At 40.9% G+C, this 21,303-nt stretch overlaps 1 protein-coding gene across 4 annotated transcripts in view; it reads left to right on the top strand.

Moving 5' to 3' along the window:
- The first annotated feature begins 2,703 nt into the window (after positions 1–2,703).
- The window catches only part of opa1 (OPA1 mitochondrial dynamin like GTPase), a 43,843-nt gene continuing 25,243 nt past the window's right edge, over positions 2,704–21,303 (top strand). Inside the window, exons 1-22 of one of the 4 annotated variants that reach the window (XM_049587580.1) lie at positions 2,704–2,910; positions 4,889–5,213; positions 5,480–5,576; positions 5,769–5,876; positions 8,438–8,491; positions 10,463–10,545; positions 12,247–12,402; positions 14,175–14,228; positions 14,538–14,642; positions 14,864–14,950; positions 15,273–15,386; positions 15,550–15,630; positions 15,732–15,806; positions 15,892–15,963; positions 16,114–16,213; positions 16,318–16,448; positions 16,899–16,971; positions 17,290–17,362; positions 17,448–17,563; positions 18,604–18,668; positions 19,370–19,446; positions 21,025–21,190. In XM_049587580.1, coding sequence (XP_049443537.1) covers positions 2,882–2,910; positions 4,889–5,213; positions 5,480–5,576; positions 5,769–5,876; positions 8,438–8,491; positions 10,463–10,545; positions 12,247–12,402; positions 14,175–14,228; positions 14,538–14,642; positions 14,864–14,950; positions 15,273–15,386; positions 15,550–15,630; positions 15,732–15,806; positions 15,892–15,963; positions 16,114–16,213; positions 16,318–16,448; positions 16,899–16,971; positions 17,290–17,362; positions 17,448–17,563; positions 18,604–18,668; positions 19,370–19,446; positions 21,025–21,190 — 2,241 coding nt within the window. In that variant the 5' untranslated portion in view covers positions 2,704–2,881. The remainder of the gene's footprint in view (positions 2,911–4,888; positions 5,214–5,479; positions 5,577–5,768; positions 5,877–8,437; positions 8,492–10,462; positions 10,546–12,246; positions 12,403–14,174; positions 14,229–14,537; positions 14,643–14,863; positions 14,951–15,272; positions 15,387–15,549; positions 15,631–15,731; positions 15,807–15,891; positions 15,964–16,113; positions 16,214–16,317; positions 16,449–16,898; positions 16,972–17,289; positions 17,363–17,447; positions 17,564–18,603; positions 18,669–19,369; positions 19,447–21,024; positions 21,191–21,303) is intronic. The other 3 variants (XM_049587581.1, XM_049587582.1, XM_049587583.1) reach the window with 3 other exon arrangements.

The following is a 21,303-nucleotide window of genomic DNA, read 5'->3' as shown; positions in this document are numbered from 1 at the left end:
AGCTTTTTTTTATGCTTCTCTTTTGTCTCAATGCTTTGTGTAATATTAAGGACTTGACACAAGAAGGGAATTCAACTGGTGTAGTATATTTGGCGCCTCCTCTCAGCGAATCCAGAATCTGAGCACCATTAGACAATCTTGTTACTTTTCCATTTGATCATCCGATGTACATATTTTACTTTCTTTGTCTGAAACTTTTTAAACGATCATTTACATCCATGTGAAATTAAAATGTAATTGGCGAAAAGAATGTGCATTGCTGCTCGATATCAGCGGTCTGTTGTAGAAGTGCGACTATATTGCTGCTAGGGGCAAAATGATGCAGTCTCAGCTCGGTCATAACTGTGCACCTTGATACAGAAAATGAATCAACTCAATGACGTGCAAAGTGTAAATACTACTATTGCTTGTCTTCTACGCTACAGTTTTGCCTTTAACCTGACACAGCTATGTCAAAGCAATGGCTTTTATGCTGAAACCTCTATGCTCTTATACAGGTACAACATATACCGACTTTTGACAGTTATCATTGGCCTCTTATTCACATCATGTATTTTAAACAAACTATCGAATGGCATTTAGATCGAGTCAGCCACTGAGTAAATGAAACCTCATGTGGATGTTGTTTCCTCAGGGAAATGTGTCTATTTGTAATGAATTCAGAAAATAATAAAAGTTGATACCCAAACTGAATGAAAATATAGTGTTGGTAAAACTTTTTATTGCAGTCCATCTGTACTGTATGTCAGCTCCTTCAGTACACTTTATCTGGTGGGCTTTTTATTTGCAGCTCCTACACCTCAGCAAGAGGCCAATGTGGGATATATTTTTTGTTTTTATTGGCAAAGATGTACTTTTTTTTTTTTTTTGAAAATTTTTGTACTTTATAATTTATTTTTTATTTATTTTCATTTCTTTCTCCCTACAGATTGTATTTCAGATTTATCTTGATTTCCTCCTTTTCAATAAATGTTCTCAAAATGGCACATCTGTGAGTTATTTATTTCCGTTGTGTATGTGTGGGATACCATGAAGCTACGGAAGCTGCAGCAGATTAAGTAGAGTTGAGTTTACCTGTTTACAATGCATATTAAATGCAGTACCTGGTTAATATGATTTAATCACAAGATATTCACTGACTGAACTGGATCACCTAGCTGTGAATAACTGAGCAGCACATACTGGATAGTTGGATACTGAGGGCTGCTGAGGTTACATATATTAATCCCTGAAATTCAGATATAAGAAATCTCATTAAGCAGAGCTTTTGAAACCATTTTCATGCAGTCCGATATAAGAAATTTGAACATACAAGTACATAACGCAGCTTCAGTCTTGTAAAAGTTCCACCTCACTGGTGTAAGCACTCAACCTAAAATTCACAAATGTAGCTTATGTAAAGTCCTGTGTATATATCGGGAGGTAGGTGAACAGCTGCAGCAACTGGATTTTCTGTAATTATTTATAAGTGAGACTAGAGAGAAAGTTTCACAGCTACAAATCTTACATGTGTTGACTTCTGGACCCTTCTGTGAGACATGCAAAACCTTGCCTATTCACTGAGCACTTAAATCTGCATGCATAGGTGTAGATTTCAGGGGGGGTGCAGGAGACATGTGCCTGTCAGTATGTAGAATATGTGCATTTGTCCCCACAAATACAATCTTGAAAGTAGCATAGCACTTATACTGAAAAAAATATATCATATATTGATGCAGAACAAATCACCAAAATGCAGAAAATGAATGGTTAATGCTCAAATTTTTCTGGCAGAGGACCTTCAAGCTCCCGGTTTTGTATGTCTGCAGTCTCTCAGTCATCAACTTAATCTCAATTGTACTTTGTCCTTAACAAGTCCAAGCTGCACCTGTTTATTCAAATGACATCTCTGTCAGCCATGTTGATAGTATTGCCTATGTAAATGTCCCAACTAACAGGTAGCCCTTAAAATGGTGTCTACTTTTGATATATGAGCACTTTTGGTTGAGGGAATTACTTACAATTCATACCATTCTGATCTTACAAAATTAAAGCTTGGGTGATAGAGCAAGTCTTTATCACTTTTGCATCTTGTAGCAAACACTGTCCAGAATCAGCATCAGAATCAGAAACACTTAACTGATTCCAGGGGGAAATTGTGGTTTCTTACATCAGATGTAAAGCATAGAGGGTTATAGAAGAAGAAATAAGAATTATAAGAATGAAGTATGTAAAAAAAATAAAAAAAAATAAAACATTTGTGGTGTTCTACAGTGCTAACACTACTATGTAAATCAATGAAAACTACATGTGCTGAGTATGTAAAGAGTGTAAAAAAAAAATGCTTTATTTTACAATACAATGTATAAAACTGGTATTTAAAGTTAGAAATACAAAATATGTGTATAATGCTACAGTGTACAACACAATATATTCATAAGTAGGAACAGGAATAAGAAATATATACAATATGTGCAACATATGTCTAGTTGTTGCTTGTTTGATGAAGGCATCAATATGATTATGACATATTGCCTGTATCACATATACATTATCATCCCACTGGCCCAGGCAACTTATTTTACAAAGCGATTTCCCAAAAATACAAATCTAAGACTAAATTCTGTATTTTTTGGGACATTTAGTTCAGTCAAATTAAAGCCTTCAATCCTTCTTCACATAGGAACTACTTCACTGCTGTGTTTTCTGCCAGTGCTCATTTGACAGTAGTACCATTCACAGGAAGTGGACTGTCACTCTGGCTGTGTCCTTGTTAGCTAACGAGCTAGTTAGCTGCCACAATAGGCGAGCAAATGTGTTCCTTTTGGAAAGATGAATCAAACCGTGCTTAAAGAGACATTTTGAAAGAGATTAGTGTTAACCCGCTGTTGATAACGGCGCCATGTTGCGTGTCGGGAGTAAAGCTGCCTGGTAAGTTCCCATTTAGTGAAGGTAACGGTAGCAGAAGCTAGCTGTGTTAGCCGTGGTAGACAGAAAGCACACATAGCTAGCTGGTCATTTTGACAGCTGAGGGCAGCGAAGCTAGCTACCTGCTTCGTGTAAATAGCCGTCTTCCCAGTAAAAACCAAACACATTAATATGACGTTAGCTAACGATATGCTAATTAACCTCTTCACAAACTGCCACCGACATTTATCTTTAGTTTCAAAGTGACCTGTGCCGCTATGTTTGATTTTGACGTTACTTTATTATTAGCTAGGTAACGTTAACGTGTTTAGCTAGCTATACCGTGTTTTTCTGGAGAATTTGGTTTATCCTACAGTCTGACCTGACTTACAGACCTTTGTGATTTGAGCTGGCATACTGTATATTATCAAATAGTAGGCCGTAAGGTGAATCATATGAATAATATATATATATAGTGTTTGCTTAGCTAAACACATGATAGTAATGTAACGTTACCGTAAACACGATGGATTTGTTTACAGACTGCATTTGAATGTAGCATGGTACAGCTTTATGTTGCCCTGCCTTGTACTAAAAACACACCACTAGAATCTATAATGTGATACAGTATGACAAGCTTATACTCTAGCAACAATAATTTAGCTACGTATTTTATTACCCTTAGCTATCAGCTACTCTCTGTACAGTATCTCATAGGCTGGCTCAAAGGCCTTCCCTGATGATGGAGTCACAGGCTGGAAATGAAGACATTTGTTTGACTTACACAATCTTGACTCTACTCAGGGTTGGGAATTAACTTTTTTGTCCACCTGCTACTGTGGATTTCAACCTGACAGCCCACCAGATAACCTATGTTTCTATAGCTGATGAGTGAAGCTAAGCTAGCAGCCACTTGCATATTTTACCAACATTTGGCTGGTGGTTGGTGCTGATTTCTAACCCTGGCTGATCCTACTATGGGTACAGCTACTGCTAGTCTGACTAGCAACCACTGGAATTACTGATACAAGCTTTAGATTTACGTAGTGTCCCTTTTTATGGTCTAATATATTCTCTTAAGACTAAAATTAGATTTGTATGCCGCTCTCTGGTCAGTAACAGCATTATCAGGGATGAAATTAGAGGGATGACCAGAAGCATCTACTGAGGTTATACACGTATCAGCCAAAACATTAAAACCAAGTCAATAACATTAATCATTGCATCATAATGCAATGTTCTGCTGGGAAACCGTGGGTCTTGGCATTCATGTGGATGCCACTTGAAGCGCTCCACCCACCAAAACACCTGTACAGACTAAGTACCCCCACAACAGAGCTCCCTAATGCCGTTGCCTCCCCAGCAGGAAAAGACATCCTATCACACCAGACAAACTGCCATCAGGAATGTAACAAGAAGCTCAATTTCAGCTCATTTGCCAACATCTCAATCTGATTGAGAATTTATGGGATGTGCTGGCACCCCAGAGGTAGCCCTGATCCATGATGGGGCCTCCTTGGATGAGACTTGGTTCTGACCAGTCGAGAAATGGAGACAGGATCTCTGCAGGATGTCCTGTGGTGTCTGGCACCAGGGTGGTGGCAGCAAATCCTTTGAGTCCTGTGGGTTGTAAGGTGGGGCACCAACATGTCCCACCAATGTTCAATCATGTTGGGATATGGGGAATTAGGAGGCCAAGTGGACGTCTTTAGGTCTTTGTCATGTTCTTCCGGCCATTCCTGTCACCTTCCTCGGGCTTGGTGCATTGTCCTGCTGGGGGTCCACTGCCATTGGGTAGTAGCCAAGAGGAGTGGTACTTGGTCTGCAACATCGTTTGGATGGGTGGAGCGTGTCAAGTGCACATGAATGCCAGGACCCAAGATTTCCCGGATAATTAAATTTTAAGAAATGATGTTGCCTGATAGGTGTATAATCAGGTGTTTATAGGCACATGAGGTAGGCGAGCTTGTGTATTTATTGTTCAATTTTTCTGCCTTCTCAGCATGGCCTGCAGGAACCTGGTCTCCACCAACATGGGAGTGAGATTTCGGGTACCGCTGCAGAAGCTGCACCCTCTATCCCGTGCCATCCACCACCGCTACTCTGGAAACACCAACCCCCAGCGTCCACCCCATCGCACGGCAGCCCGCTATTTTACCTCCATGTCACGGTTGCCCATGCGGCCTCCCAAGCCTCCCCCAGGGTCAGGGGGCCGTGGCCACCAGCAGCAGCGCAACTTCTGGGTGGCCCGCCTCGCTGCCCGGCTGCTAAGGCTTCGATACATTCTGCTGGGGTCGGCAGTGGGAGGAGGATACACTGCTAAAAAGGTCAATATCAAGTGTCTCTGACTTTAAGTTTTCAGGTATCTCATCATCGCAGAGTTAGAGAGTTAGTATTTCATCACATGAGCTTAGCGATAAACAGAAAATGAACAGAGGCAAACGCAAGAAGTTAACAACGACCTTAGTTTTGTCCAACTTTTCCCTGGATGCTTAATAAAGCTTCCCCTCTGCTGTGATGGTATTCATTGGAAACAGTGCTGTAAAACTCTGATTTATGCTAAGATAACATAAGCCTGTCATTTTATCTCCAGACCTATGATGAGTGGAAGGACATGCTGCCTGATTTTAGTGAATACAACTGGGTCATTCCTGATTTTGTCTGGGAACTGAGTGAACAAATTGATCTTGGTAAGTGTTTTAATTTTAATGTTGTGATCCAAGCTAATGTGCTCATACTTGACCTTGCCTTTCTTATAAAGGATCCCTTATTTCAAAGGAGGACAATTATTCTTGGATTATACTTGAAACATAGCTGAACATTAGATAAGGCCTCTGCGTTTCTGTCTTCTCTACTTGACCTATTATCTCTTCTATACACAGATAAACTGGCCAAAGCTCTTCCAGAGATGGAGGAAATAGCCAAACTACTACCTGACTTCGACAAGATAGGCGAGAACTTCACTTTCCTCAAAAGCCTCCTGTCGTCTGGTGAGTGATCAAAACCTCAGCTGTGTTCTCGTAAAGTTACTGCATCGGTGTTTAGTCCAGTATAAACTTTTAAAATGAATATCAAAGTAATTGTAGCAGTGCAAACTTGTCCTCCACGTTTGCATGGGTCTCAGTCTGTGCCCTATACTTGTACCTGCTTCAAGTATGGTATCTGTGGTTTCTCCCACCTCAAAGTGACCTTTACAGAATGAGATAACATAGATTCAGAATAATGAAAAAATATGAGGAAGTAGCCTGCTTCTTGCTCTGAATTGCTTCTTCTTCTGCAACAGCCCTCCTGTCTATGGTTGTGGTTGCTAAATAATGCTACAAAGAGTCTTCCTTTACACCAAATAACCAGTGTGTATTGGATCAGTGGTTTTGTAGGCGATGTTAAAAACATGTCTTGTACCATGGTGTTGCAAACAGTCATTTATTCAGATGGGACCAGGTGCACATTGCTGAGCAGTCCTGGGTTGATTGATGTCAAAGAGATATTTATACATTAATAGAAATAAATGTGTCTATGTTCATTTCACTTAATGTGTATAAAAACATTACCTCACAATGCACAAATATTGCTTCGTATTGCACCATGACTTTCCAGCCAGCTCACGCTTGTCAGTTGAAACTTCCTTGAGATTACTCAGCATATGTGCAACTGGTTTGCATCTCTGGTGTTCCCTATACGTGTGCTTGTTAAAGGGAAACTTCTGTGAGGTTTTTTTTTTTTTTTCAAACCCAGACCCTATTGTCCCATATTTATATGTCTAAATAATAGAGACAACAATTTTGGAAAGTGGTCCAGTATTGAGAGAAAAGTAGACTGCAATGTAATTGTGCACTGTCAATTTCTATCCATTAAGCACTTGTTTGTTGGCTTGTTTTTGCCACTGACAGGTTCAGATTGTTATTGTAAGAGTCTGACAGCATTACAAAAAAGACCCCACAGAGAATTGGGATGTATTCCTTACATTTCACTGATCTGGTGTGTTTGTTAGTGTGTGTAACCAGGTGTTGCTCAAGGATAAATGCCATTCTAAAATCTCATGGCCATTGTTGACTCAGCCACACATTCAACCATGACATTGAAAATCTTTGGAATAACAGTAAGCTCGGCCTTCTAATACACCAGACTTTGGGGCTGTGCATATGCTGTGTCTTTAACTGCCTGGAAAACACAAGGTCGGGTGCTGGGTGCTATTTCTGAGCCATCTTCCTAGAGCATAGCGGCAGGTTGCACATGAGGTTGCTGGGCAACTTTAACAAGCACTGTAGCAAATAATTTATAATTTATTATTGATATTTACCTGAAATCCTGAGTGCAAGGCTGATCTTCTTCCAGGTGCTGTCTAAATGTGTGTAGGCCTATCGTCCGTGGGAGAGATTTAAAGCTCTGGCAGCCCTGCACCAAAATGATCCCCTTTTCCATATTTACCATAGACTGATTTCTTGTAACATGACATGCAGTGTGTGGTGCTGCATTCCAAAAGTTGAGCTCGGTTTATCTCAGAGTGCAGCCGTCGTGCTCTGAAAAATGGGTGCTCAGGAACACTTGTGCACCCGACGGTGTTGCTCTGGCACTTGAGTGCGCCTGCGGCATGTCTACATTTGAAACAGTGAATTTGAGGGTGCAAAAAACATAGTATGTGTATGGCCCCTTATCCTGACACTTCTCTTTCCAACACTCGCTAACGTATCTACCGTTGTTTTTCCTGTAACAAGTCAGGCTCTCAAGATCTCAGAACGGGACATCTCCTTAAGTAAGACTTGATCACAATCACAAAATCACCAACAGAAGGATAGGAAAAAGGTTTCATTTTCTGTAGGGTCCTTTCTGCAATTTTGTCAAACACTTCTTTTAACAATCTGAGCCTGTCAGTGACAAAAACAAGCACAGTGCTCGTTGCTCGTAGGGATTACATTGCAGCCTATTTTGTTGTTGCTTCTGGCACTGTCTCTCTCAATACTGAACCAGTTAAAAAAAAAGTCACCATTCATCATGCAGACACAGAAATATGGGAAAATATGGTCCAGGTTGAAAAATACTCAGGTTTCCCTTTAAGAATTCTTAAAAAAGGACCTCAAAAATCCTTAAAAGTCTTCTGATAACCTATGAAGTCTTTCGTCCAGGAGTTTTTGAATCACACATTATCAAAAGATTTATTCCATCAAGTCATGAGTGAAAGGAAGTGATGGTGTTTTGTCATAATGCAGCACTGACAAAGAAATCTTTTTCCTCCTATAAATCACTACCCAGTAGAGGAAATGTCTTTAAATAGAGTAACCTCTAGATTGGCTGGTAATTACAAAATCTGACTCTTTGAGCTCTTTCAGGCCCAGTTTGGTGTGTGCTTATCTCTTAACAGTTTCTCATTAAGTAGCTGCTTCACTCGAAGCTCCAGCACAGCAGTGGCTTTGTTTTAATACACATCATTTAGCCGTGTCCCTGCTTTGACCACCATCCCTCTGCTTCTGTCTTTTATGATTTTTATTATCTTGTGTTGTTCTTCCTTTCTCCTCCTCCCCAACCCTCCTGTCCTCCTCCACATTCTTCACAGGTGTGAGTTTGGGTAGTGAAGTCAAAGGAGCTTCTGGTCTGCATCTGTTGTTAGGTGTGTAAACCCTGCACTCAGTAGCGCTGCCCCTCCTTTCTCTCTGCTGTTGTTTGATCATCCCCCTGCCACAGTATTTGGTTTGGTTGTGGGTTCCTGTTGGCCAAAGCTGAAGGCGGTAGCAGAGCATCTTCCCCAGGACGGTGGCTTCCAGGTTGCAGACCAGTGCTGCCGTCAACAATAGCAGTGTTCATGGTCAATGCAGGTTCTGTATTCAGTGAAGTGTATGACCTTTCACTAGGATGGTGAATCAGTTTCATCTTGGACTGGGTGTTCAGAGGAGTATGCTTAGTTATACAGATATTAAATTTTACCCTGTGACTTCTGTCTAATGGACCCAGTAAAAGCCTTACTCTTTAAGTTTCTCTCCTTATTTCTGAATTTTTCTAAATTTCTCAGAGAACCTCTTTTGTGTCAAGTGCAGTAAAACAAACGTGTTTAATAGTGGCACAAACCTGCCGTGGCTTTGTTTTTCCTGGTCTGAAAAGCTCCTAAATGCAGATCCAGTGTTTTTTCCTTTAGTATGTCCCCGTCTTCCCTTTTGACTCTCTTTATCCCGACTGTCCTTGGCTTTACTTTGTCCTACCTGTGTGGTTTTTGCCTCCTTTGACTTCCACCCTCTCTCTCCCCTGGCCTGTGTGGGCTGCTTTCTTTAACTACACTGGCATTCACTAACTGATGGGTGATTTTAGTCTGCTTCTAGTTATTTACACTCAAATGTTTGGAAAATGCACACAAAATACATTTTATATAGAACATACATTGAGGTTTTAATATGTCAAGATGTTGACGTATGTTAATGTTCACTAAATTTTTGTCTTCTTAAGTGAGGGCAAATACTGGTAAATAATAACAATTGCATAACCCTGAAATGTATTAAAGGTCATGTACAGTGTATGGAAAGACTGTATCTTTCAAAGTCATTTATACGAGGCCAGATGGGACCACACCTCTCTTGTGAGTCATAGAATCAGCAAAGGCGTGTTCCTGCCTCTTTAGGTTTCAACGTCACACCCTTTCATGGATTAAGAAAAAATGTTTTCCATGATTGTTTCAAGTTCATTACATTTAATGTACGTAGATGTGATATCTGACTTTGCACATCACATTACAGTGTGGTGTTTTTGTGAACATCTACCTCATATATATGGCTAAGCAGACTTTGCTTTGCGCATGGCAATAACAGCATGTTACCTCACATCATTAAAATGTAACTTTCTTCAGACAAATGCTTTCAATTGTTTTAAAGATACTTAATTGGTTTTTCTTTCAGCATTCAGTGATAGTCTTCTTTGAGCTCCATGTCATCGTCAAGGTTCTTTTATTTCACCAAGTAAAATCAGTAAACCATGTCCAACCATATACACAAATGAAACTTTCTAACTAGGTGTTTCAGAAAGCTTTATTGCATATTTTTACAGCTGCTTGACGAACTCCAAGTGTACTTAATGTTTTAAAGATACTTTTTAATCCTGCTGGAATTAATTACATAAAAACTAACAATGCCTTTCTTAAACACTTTTAATTTTTGGTGTGGCTTCCACCATTACCGCAGTTTATTTAAAAAAAACACATTACAGTCACTGCAAATAAAGTCAATTACTAGATCAATAAATCAGTAGTCACAAACATTTCATGATCCCGGTTAGACCGCTTTATTCCTGCTGTTGAGTTTGGCAGTTTTTCAATTTTTGGTGAACTGTGATCAATGCAAAATTAAAACCCCAAATTATAGCATGTAACGCACATGTTATGTATGTATATATCAGTGCAAGCTTTTCCAAGCATTTGAAATGTTATCACTCTGGTCTCTATTTCTCTAATGATACGCATGCTTTAAATGATGGCTATCTGGCACCTCTTGGCTATGGGCATTATTGCCTCCCTCAGCTTGTTTACATTCAGCACTCAATTGTCAAGATGCATTCACACAAGTAACCTCACTCTGTGTCGTTGTGTCTCCACTGGTAGAAACCTCAGGCGATCCTCCACTAAAAGCCACAGACTCCTCTGCTGCAGCCACACAAGATGGCAGCGACAAGCAGTACAAAAAGGCAAGTTTGCAAAGCCTGTTGACACTTCTTACCTTTGTCCTCTGTACTCTACCACAGCTCGATTTCACTCAGCTTCCCTCTGCAGCCTGGCTATGTTTCACTTCAGTGGCAAGAACTGTGGTGGATTGAATCAAAATGTACTCAAAGTTTATATGAGTTTGTATTGTTGAAGCCTTTATGGACCCTGAGGCACCAGGGAGAATTTAAAGACCATGTCCGTCACATAAGCTGTTAAAAGATGCTTACAAAGCCCTAGTTATATGAACTAACACGCTCATGCTGGTACATTCAATCATTTTGACTGTGTTTTGATTCAATCAGTTCGTCTGAAAGTGATTTGTTAGTTTCACAAACTACAGTATAATCAAGACACGCTTTTTAGACCATGTGACAGTGTTATGGAAAGACATAGCTCTTCCTATTTCATGACATTAGCTGTGATTTAGCATATATAATGTTTCATTGTTACCATGTGCATATTGTATGACACTTATTCTGAAATTTTATGCACTGAAATGGATCATTTCTTCAAAAGTGCCATTATAGTTGCCATGCATCTCAGCAGCTCCAGAATGATCATTCATCTCTCTAGCTTCGGCAGTCTCTGGCAGAACACTTGATGTGCACATCTGTTTTATTGCTGTTGTCCTCTCTGTTTCTTTTTCATTTTGTTCTTTTCTGCGCAGTTTCAGTGTCTCTCTGTTCCATTGTTGTGTTTTTTATGTTTTTATCACTGTGCAGAATCAAAACTTAAACAATGACAAGACTGTGAAGGTCTGACAACAAATATTAAGAAGAGATACATTTAAAAAACAATGATGTTGGGCTTTCCTCTCCTATGCCCTGCTTTTAATCTGCAATCGTGGTCTCCAACATGAGCTCAAAAGACAATGCAACTCTTACAAGTTGGCGTTTTGCTTCAAATTTTTGTATGTGCATTTCACAGAGGAGAAAAAAACCCAAACAAATCATAAAGTTAAATGAAGTCATGTTGGGGACCTTTGAATTAAAGCAGATTTCTCCTGCTGTACACCATGCTTTCTGCTTCGCCCCTGATAGAGCTGTATCCCAATGCTGGCTGAGCTTATTTTAATCATCATCATTTTCAGCATCATCAGACCGATGATGTCCAGAACCACCTAGCATCATTATCTTGCAGCACATTAAAACAGTGTCATCTTATCTTGGTTATTGTTTTACCTTTATAGTAAAACTTGTATTTCCACTCTGTTTTTGCTAGTGCTAAATTCAACAATGAAAATCTGTTCTAGTGTTGTCTAGTGAACACACAGTCATTGTTCCACGATGGTGCATGATGGTGAGGAAAGAGAGCTAAGTCATTGTTGTTGCCACATGCTGAGAGGTGCTGGTTGTGGTATTAGTCACCTCCTCTGCCTTCAGTCTGGCAAAGTTTGGCATCTCCCCTTTATGTTTGAGAGAGACTGACTTTGTTGGGTAGCACTGATGACAGTGGCGAGATTAACAAAGCCAAACACCTTGATTCTGTTAAACTCAAGCCTCGAATGAATCATCACTCTCCAGCCTGATCAGCACCAATGCCAGTGTCTGACACAGGCCAAGTGTCCTCTGTTGAAGCTCTGTGAATGGATGCAGCATTGGCCTGTGTGGCTGAGCCCAGTGGCTGGTTGATGTCTTTGTTGCTGCTCCTACCTGTCTCTGATTATGACATACCCCCAGCAGGGTCTGCTCGGCGAGCTCATTCTTATTCAGCAGCAGATCCAGCGGCACGAGGAGGAGGTCCGGCGGGCCGCGGCAGCCAATAGCGCGCGTCCCCCACCGCCAGAGCCTGCTCCCAGTCCGCCTCCGAACCCGAGCCCCCCTCAACAGAAACGCAAGGTGAAGGTCCAACCCCACTTAGATCGCCCTGTCCCACCAAAGTCTCCTAAATTGACGCAGCTGCAGGGAAGAAACAGTACATATAATTCAATTTCTACCAGCTGCCTTGTCAGATAATAGTCATTTAACACCAGGCTGAAAGCAGTGTTTCACTGCCCTCTGTGGTAAGAAGTTTCAAGTCTTTTGCACCTCTAACCACAGCCAGCATCAATGATTTGTGTGGCTGGACGTGCTCAGATGTCAGAGCACTGGCGTACTTTAGTTTACACTACAACATCACTGCAGTGAGGTGAGAAGTTACACCACTGGAGGGCAGCAAAAACAAGATTTTCAGCTGATGTTAAGTTGCTCTTTAACTGACCTTATTTATGAGAATAGAGCTGGAAAGTTGAGCATTTATAAAAAAGATTTAACAGAAAGATTGATGATCCAAATTTTAGAAGCAGTGCTTTGTGTTATTTCCTAATATCCGGGGCATGGTAGACACAACAACATGAACAGCTGCAAAATAATTCATTAACACAGTAATACACTCCAGTGCTGTGGCCATGCAATAAATGCAGTGTTTGTTATGCCGACCACATAGACAGCAACATCTTAAACATCTTAAAATAGAGTGCAACAAAGTACAACCACCACTATAAAACCAAACAACTCCTCTCTGGCTAAACCTATTTATTGCATTGCTGTTGCGTTGGATGGCACCATGTTTTTCAGGTGTTTGTGTCTAGCCCTCTGCTTTAAGCCACTGCAACTCTATATAGCAGTATAAAATAACCTTTTAAGATCATATTATAATATTTATAGTGCAGACAAATTGGCTTGTCAACACTTAAGACTGTTCCCTACCCAGTATACCCAACAGTAGCCTCCATGTGTCACCCCATAGTCTGTCAGGCTAAGCTTCGGTTGTGGAGAAGGCATGGTATCCTGGTTCCAGGTGCACAGTGTCGTAGCTCAGCTCATGCAAATGGATGGATTATCATCAGTAGTACGCCATTAATGAACGGAAACACTGCATGGAGTGAAGTGGCAACCAGCTGCATGGTGTGAGCTGCATTTTGAAGCTACCATGAATGGACCCAGCTGTATAATAGAGTTGACTACTGTATGCTCTCAACAGCAAGGAGGCCTTAAGCTAACAAGCAGTTTTGCAGTGCCTAAATGTTTGTTAATGGAAATGTAAAACATTTTAGTAGAGTGGGCGCATATTGTTAGAGGTAATTTACAGCACACTTCTTGTTGTATAGTGTAGACATAGTTTTTGATAGAATAGTTTTGTGTGTTTTGTTAAATTCCCTTTCCTCTGCTGGCAATCCCATTTGTTCATGTATGCTGTGTCTCCTGCTTTCTGTCCTGTCTCTCATCCTGACAAACATCTTCAAAATATATTAACAAATGAGGTTTGCCCAATCATGAAAAATCAAGCTGTAATGACTGAATGATTTTGTGATTAATTTCAGCTGTATTTTTCAGGGCTCACTCTGATTTGTGCCTGTCTGTGAATCATAGCTTGTTGATTGGAGCGGAGTAATACCAGAATGAGTAGTGTCTGCCTGAAACTTGATCTTGGTTCCTCTCTTTATGCATTAATGTGACTCAACTCTGGTTCTCTCTGTAATACAGTGTGCACGTATTGAACCTTCGTGGTGCTGGTGGGATTTCGTGCTTGTGAGGTTGTACAGTGAGAGAAACGGGAAGCCCTTATTTTAGAAATTGAAAGAAAGCATTAACTCAATTTGTTGCTGTTCTGTTTCTATTTCAACCTCTAGTCATCAGACAAGGAAAAGATAGACCAGCTTCAAGAAGAACTTCTCCGTACACAGGTACCGTAGATTGTTACTTTTGATTAAATCTATTTTAGTGGAACAGAGGAATGTTAGCAGTATCATGCAACTCATCTAGATCTGATTAAAGAGCTTTTATTTTGCAACATTTTTAAATACAGTATGTCTTATTTTACAGTGATATAACATTGACAGCTGGTCAAATAGGTTGTTAAACTGCAGACTTGTTCGTAATATACTGTTTCTCACTGCACCATGACTGTAGATCAAACAGTGCCACCACGTTTGGACTAAAATGTTCCTTTTAGATGTAAATGTGACTGAAGCAGGTTGCGGTTTATCCCACAGCTAAAATATCAGCGGATGCTGGAGAGACTGGAGAAGGAGAATAAAGAGTTAAGGAAAGTGGTGCTGCAAAAAGACGATAAAGGGATTCATCAAAGGAAAGTGAAGGTGGGTGGCATATATGAACCCATACACACAATAAACATGGCGATACACAAAACATAATTTTGAGTTTCTCCCAGTGAGGCTCAGATTCTACAGATACAGAGCTACTTTCTTGAAGTCTTTCCTGTAGTTATGTCATTGTCACTCTGGATAAGAGTGTCAACTAATTACAATGTAAATATGCGTATTGTTAATATTTATTGCTGCTGTGTCCCCTCATGTAGAAATCCCTCATTGACTTGTATTCTGAAGTGCTGGACATCTTGTCTGACTACGATGCCAACTACAACACCCAGGACCACCTACCCAGGGTAAGCAACAGTCAGATGTTCTTACTGGGGTTTTTTTTGACACTCTGTTTACAGGCTTTAGAAGAATTTATTTGTGAACTATTTTTTTGTTTCAGATCCAAATAGGGGCAAGAAACATGCCAGTATTCAAAATGTTTTTGCCGTTTATTTTTTGTCCTAGTATCTTTGAATAATTCCGCTCAACACCAACATCTATAAACTTGTTTAGTCCTCGACTGGATCCTGTTTCCTTTTATGCTTTGTCCCCATGGCTCTTCTGCCCTCTGTCCTTTTATCTGTATTTTGTCCTAACCCTTATACATTTCCTCCTCTTCTCTTTCAGGTGGTTGTGGTCGGGGATCAGAGTGCTGGAAAGACGAGTGTGCTGGAGATGATAGCCCAGGCCAGGATCTTCCCCAGGGGCTCAGGAGAGATGATGACCCGCTCTCCTGTCAAGGTATGTGGGACCACACCACCTGATGTTTTTGTAATGTTTCCTTTTAAAGGACAAAAAAAAGATACTGAAATGACAGCTTTGACAACAATTGGGAGGCAGAAGTGATTAAAAAAGGAATAATGTTTTTTGAGAGGAAAATGTTTAAACAATCCTCCATCTGCAGGTAACACTAAGCGAAGGCCCCCACCACGTGGCCTTGTTTAAGGACAGTGGCCGAGAGTTTGACCTTACCAAGGAGGAGGATGTAAGTCACAATGTCACTCACTCCATCCACCCAATATGAATTTGAGCACTTTTTAAGCTGTTTACACCATCATATCTGGCGTTGCTTCCTCCGTCTTACAGCTGGCTGCACTGAGGCGTGAGATTGAGCTGAGGATGAGGAAGAGTGTGAAGGAGGGACAGACCGTCAGCAGTGAGGTTGGACATACGGCTACCGTTCACATTGCTAACAAAGCTGCCACTTGCTGATTTGAAATAACAATGTTTATTTTTTGCATGTCAGACAATATCCCTGAGTGTCAAAGGCCCTGGCATCCAGAGGATGGTGCTTGTTGATTTACCAGGAGTCATCAGTGTGAGTATACATTTTTGATTTAATAAAGGTGGGAATATTCGCAAATTTCTTGGACTGTTAAGCTTCGTAAAATCAAAGCCAATAGACCAAACTTATCTTTAACAAATACAGTAATACATTTTAATTTTTTAATGTGTGTCTCTCTCTCAGACTGTGACTGCAGGCATGGCAACAGATACTAAGGAGACCATCTTCAGCATCAGCAAGGCCTACATGCAGAACCCCAATGCAATCATCCTCTGTATTCAGGGTGAGCCATGAGTACACTAATTACAGTTGCAGCTATCATATAAAGGCATCAGTTCTGATGTACACCATTATCATATCCCTTGTGCTGTCCTTGTCTCCCTCCAGATGGCAGTGTGGATGCAGAGAGGAGCATTGTCACAGACTTGGTGAGCCAGATGGACCCCCAGGGGAAGAGGACCATCTTTGTCCTGACCAAGGTGGACTTGGCCGAGAAGAACCTGGCCAGCCCGAGCAGAGTAAGATGGCTTAACTATCCCCAAAATCCAGAACAGTGGTAATTAATATGTAAGGAACTATACTGACTATTAATGCCTCGGCACGTATTCACTTATTTCATCACAGTTATTGTAACAAAAGCATGAATCTGTCCACAGAATTACTGAGTTCAGTTCTTTAAAGTAATAAAATCAGTCATAATTATTATCATCTGTTGTTGAATGGCATCAAGAACATGGAAATAGTGAGCACAGACTCTGAATTTAATTAATGAAACAGCTGCAGATTTCAGAACAGTTGCAAACCAGTGGGTAAAGTCTCAGCCACTGTGAGTGAAGCTATATGCAGCTTCACCACAGGAGGGAGCACTTTTGAATTAGCTTGATGGTCTCTCAGTGAGCCAGTGTTATGCAAGCGTGTACAACAGAGTGGACTGATGTGTGTCCTGTGCTTTACATGTGCTCTTTCAGATCCAGCAAATAGTCGAAGGAAAACTGTTTCCCATGAAGGCCCTGGGCTACTTTGCAGTGGTGACCGGAAAAGGTAACATCTTCTACTGAGTGATCCATCATGTCGCATTTCACATTATTTAATAAATGCCTCCGGGTAGTGATCACGCCTGAATCCACTAACTCAGTTTAATGACACTAACTGTGGTAACTGTGGAGGTAATTGGAGGCTCTCTGTGGCTTTTCTAACATATTGTTGTTTGCGTACATTTCTTTGTAGGGAAGTTTTTGCCCTGTATAACCTGAATTATGTAGCTTTCGTACTGTGATTACATACATTTAGATATTATTATTTTTGTGTTTGAAATTCAGGATTAACTGAGTTGTCATTGTGCTGTCGTCTTGTGTGCAGGGAGCAGTGGTGAAAGCATAGACTCCATTAAAGACTACGAGGAAGACTTCTTCCAGAACTCCAGATTACTAAGGCAGGTTACTTATGACTCACTAAACAGTAATGATTCATCAAATGTTTTCAGTTTAAGCTGACAATGAACGTATGTGTGCAACTAGGGACGGCATGCTGAAGCACCACCAGGTGACCACAAAGAACTTGAGTCTGGCGGTCTCTGACTGCTTCTGGAAGATGGTCAGGGAGTCTGTTGAGCAGCAGGCTGATGTCTTTAAAGGTATGAATACACTCACAGGACGAACCTTTATCCCAGGGAGGGCTGACTGATTTATATGCCTTGTTATTCGTGCCATTGAGTGAATGTTTATTTCCAGTAGCTTTTACAGTCCTAGTTTAATTGTGTGAGTGGACATGGTTGGATTTTATCCATTAACTGTACAGGGAACAGGTGCTACTACTCCTCCTCTGCTCTCCCACCTCCCTGTATTGGCCTTCCTCAGCCCACCCTGCCACACTTTTCCACTCTCTCAGCCCTGCCTTCCAACTGCAATTAGTCTAGACAATCTCAAGCCCATTGCTAACAGCACAGGAGATTTATGGCCGTGAGACTGCAGCTCCCATAGGCCTATTGTGTGGTGCATCGATCCATATCCCATCAAATCACACACAGCCGGCCTCTATCCTCCATGCTTGGCGCCAGCATGGCCCCACAAACCAGCAATTAGCCTAATCTCCACAGTGGATAGGGAGCTGTGAAAAGGGACAGCGGGCTTGGTGTGTGTTTGTGTGTGTGCGTGTGTGTGTGTGTGTCTCCCTCTATCTCTGTGCACATACATAAGAACTAAAACTCTGACTTTTGATAAAGTGTGTGTGATTGGCCCCGTCCCCTCTCCTCCTAAGGGACCAGTTAACAAAGTGAGTGTGCAAAGTGCGCAGTGGCTTTTATTAAAGGATAGGCACCATTTGCAGTCTGAAAGCTGCCTTTATATCATACCAGGTTTAAACAAAGCAGCCTTGTGCCTGTATGCTTGTTGCCTGTTGACTGTAGAGAATTACTATTTAATGGAGCGTACCATCAAAGGAGATGAGTTTCGTCCAGGCATGAGAATGAGCACATGCTAATGACACATATTAAGGTGGATTTATTTTAAAAATTTAAGGGGGCAGATTAAGTAGAAGGCTTTAAAGATGATGAAACCATTGACATCCAATTATAACTTGACTTATGTAAAATGTAAAGTTAGCGGTTGTTCATTCTGCTGTTGATAAGGTGTATATAAATCATATATTAATTTTCACTGTCCCTCCTCATCCCAGCATCTCGCTTCAACCTGGAGACAGAATGGAAGAACAACTATCCTCGTCTGAGAGAGCTGGACAGGGTGAGAAGCACAAACAGCAAGTGCACGTAAATGACACATTTACGTTGCTCTTTTACCCATTTGTGACAGAAGACTGCATTTAGTATGAGAAGGACAAATGCTAGAACTTTTGTTGTGATTGTTCTAACGTATTGAAATCTGGTACGGACATACTTTAGACAAGTATTGACCAATACAACTTGGAAATTTTCAGATCACATGAAAAATCACACTTTTATCAATAGTCAAAATCAGGATTTTTGAAAATTGAGAAATGATTTGGGTTTTTTTTTGTTTTTTTTAACACACATATATATGCATTTCTTTGATATTCAACTTGTTATTAGCCCACAGATACCAATTATGTGACTGTGCTCCTTGTAGTTTCTCAGATAAATACGTTTTTGTAGGGCACATGAGACTACTGATTCCTATGGATAAACATTGATCCTGTGTGCTAGGGCTGAACGATATGCAAAAAAAATCATACTGCGATTATGTTGCCGGATATTACGATTGTGCTATGCATTGCAACTTAGTAGGAATGGCAATTTTTGCATTTCATTGACTCATTTCAAAAGGATATGGAGGAAAGAAAAGTGGTACCTCATTGGAGGGCCTGTTTGGAAATACAGGGCCTTCAAACAACAGTTGGACACCATTTAATTTTCGAAAGAGTTGTAGTAACAAAACTGATTTCCTTTTTTTTTTCTCTCTCTCAGAATGAACTCTACGAAAAGGCCAAAAATGAAATCTTGGATGAAGTCATTAGTTTGAGTCAAGTGACCCCACAACACTGGTAAGTTAACGAGTTAATAACTTTGGTTCATTAGTTGCTGTTACTATGTATAAGAAAAAAACAAGGCTGCTGTCAGTGTTAACTTTAAATACAGGTAAATTATTTGTAGGTGTTGTAATAGTTTGACATGTTCTTTGACATGAACTTTTGTATGCTGCTGTCTTGGCCATGTCTCTCTTGTAAAAGAGATGGTTGATCTCCAGGGAACTTACCTGGATAAATATGGGTTAATTAAATAAAATTAAAATAAAATTGTCAATAACACAGAAACTTAGGTCCAAGCAGATTTTTTATTTTAATATAAAATAAATTCATTTAGATACGATCAGCAGCACAGATGTTTTAAACTGTAGGTAAACCTTTTTTACTACTAAAACGTATCAATGACTTATCAGTGTGCTTTTTTATGTTTTTTTGGTTGATAGCTTTTATTTTATTTTAAGTGCAGATCTGATCCAGTCCTCTAAATGCACAGTGCTTCAGTTTTGTAAATGTAGATCCTGGGGCGTTGGTGGCTTAGTGGTAGAGCAGGTGCCCCATGTACAAGGCTGCTGCCGCAGCGGCCCGGGTTCGACTCCAGCCTGTGGCCCTTTGCTGCATGTCACTCCCTCTCTCTCCCCCCTTCAAACTTGTCTGTCCTATACATTAAAGGCTAAAAAGCCCAAAAAATATCTTTAAATAAAAATGTAGATCCTCATTTTACTATTGTTAGCATTAATGTTTTCTCCACTCTATGTAGGATATTGGTCTTAATGAGATGCTATCTTATGAGAAATGAACTGCGTAAAATTGTCTACCCGGCCTTTGGCTAAAGGCAGTTACATCATGTATTTGCACTGCTGCGACACTCAACCAGACATGAGAGGGAAATTATTTTTTTGGCAAACTGCAGGTCTGTCTCTTGGCGCATTTATCTGTGCATGCATGTATAGTTATACCTCACCCCCTGTGAGGAAAACATTGCTAAATGAGATGTATGCATGGTGTTGTGGCCGTCCCCAGTGAGCGTGCCGTCAGTACACCCGGATCAATACTCTGATGAATGGCCCACGGACGGGAACAGGGGTGGCCCTGTTAGCCAGCCAGCAGCCAGCCAGCACTATTGGAGATAGCGCTTATTGACAGTGAGGAGTGCTAGCCTGAACAAAAGGGGAGCCTAATGAAATATGACCGTGTGTTTATGATAAATGAGAGAGGCACAACACCGGTCGGATCTCAGGGGGACTTGGGTAGGGTTTTGTTCTATTGTCACACTGCCCTGGAGAGATAGAGCGAGAGTGTGGAGGCTGTTAGCTGCTAACAGGGTCAGACTGGAGCTGTATTGGAATCTACAGTCAAGTGCAATTGCTGCAGCACCGACTACACAAGTGAAAGCAGCTCAGCCAAGAACAATCCCTCTTCACTTATTGTTCTCATACCCCACCGGGTCACTTATCTAAACTGAGATGGACACCTGGAAGCAACTCTGTTACACACACTCTTACTTGAAAGTTACATGCTACAGTATGGTTGAAGTGACCTAACATGCTACTAGAAGTCAGAACTAAATGACTTAACTTATCTTTTTTTCTCTCCCAGGGAGTCCATCTTGCAGAAGAAGCTGTGGGAACGTGTTTCCACCCATGTGATTGAGAACATCTACCTGCCTGCTGCCCAAACAATGGACTCGGGCACCTTTAACACCACCGTCGACATCAAGCTCAAGCAGTGGACCGACAAGCAGCTTCCACACAAAGCACTGGAGGTAACGCACATGGTCTTTATACAGCTGGTCATAATGTCATTCAGATTGTTAAAAGGGAGGTGTTGACGATCACATAAAATCAAATCAGACTTCGGGTAAATTAGATTTTATAA

Source organism: Epinephelus fuscoguttatus, linkage group LG10 (genome assembly GCF_011397635.1).
Source record: "Epinephelus fuscoguttatus linkage group LG10, E.fuscoguttatus.final_Chr_v1".
NCBI classification, from domain to species: Eukaryota; Metazoa; Chordata; class Actinopteri; order Perciformes; family Serranidae; genus Epinephelus; species Epinephelus fuscoguttatus.
This window is presented reverse-complemented; position numbering and strand designations above follow the sequence as displayed.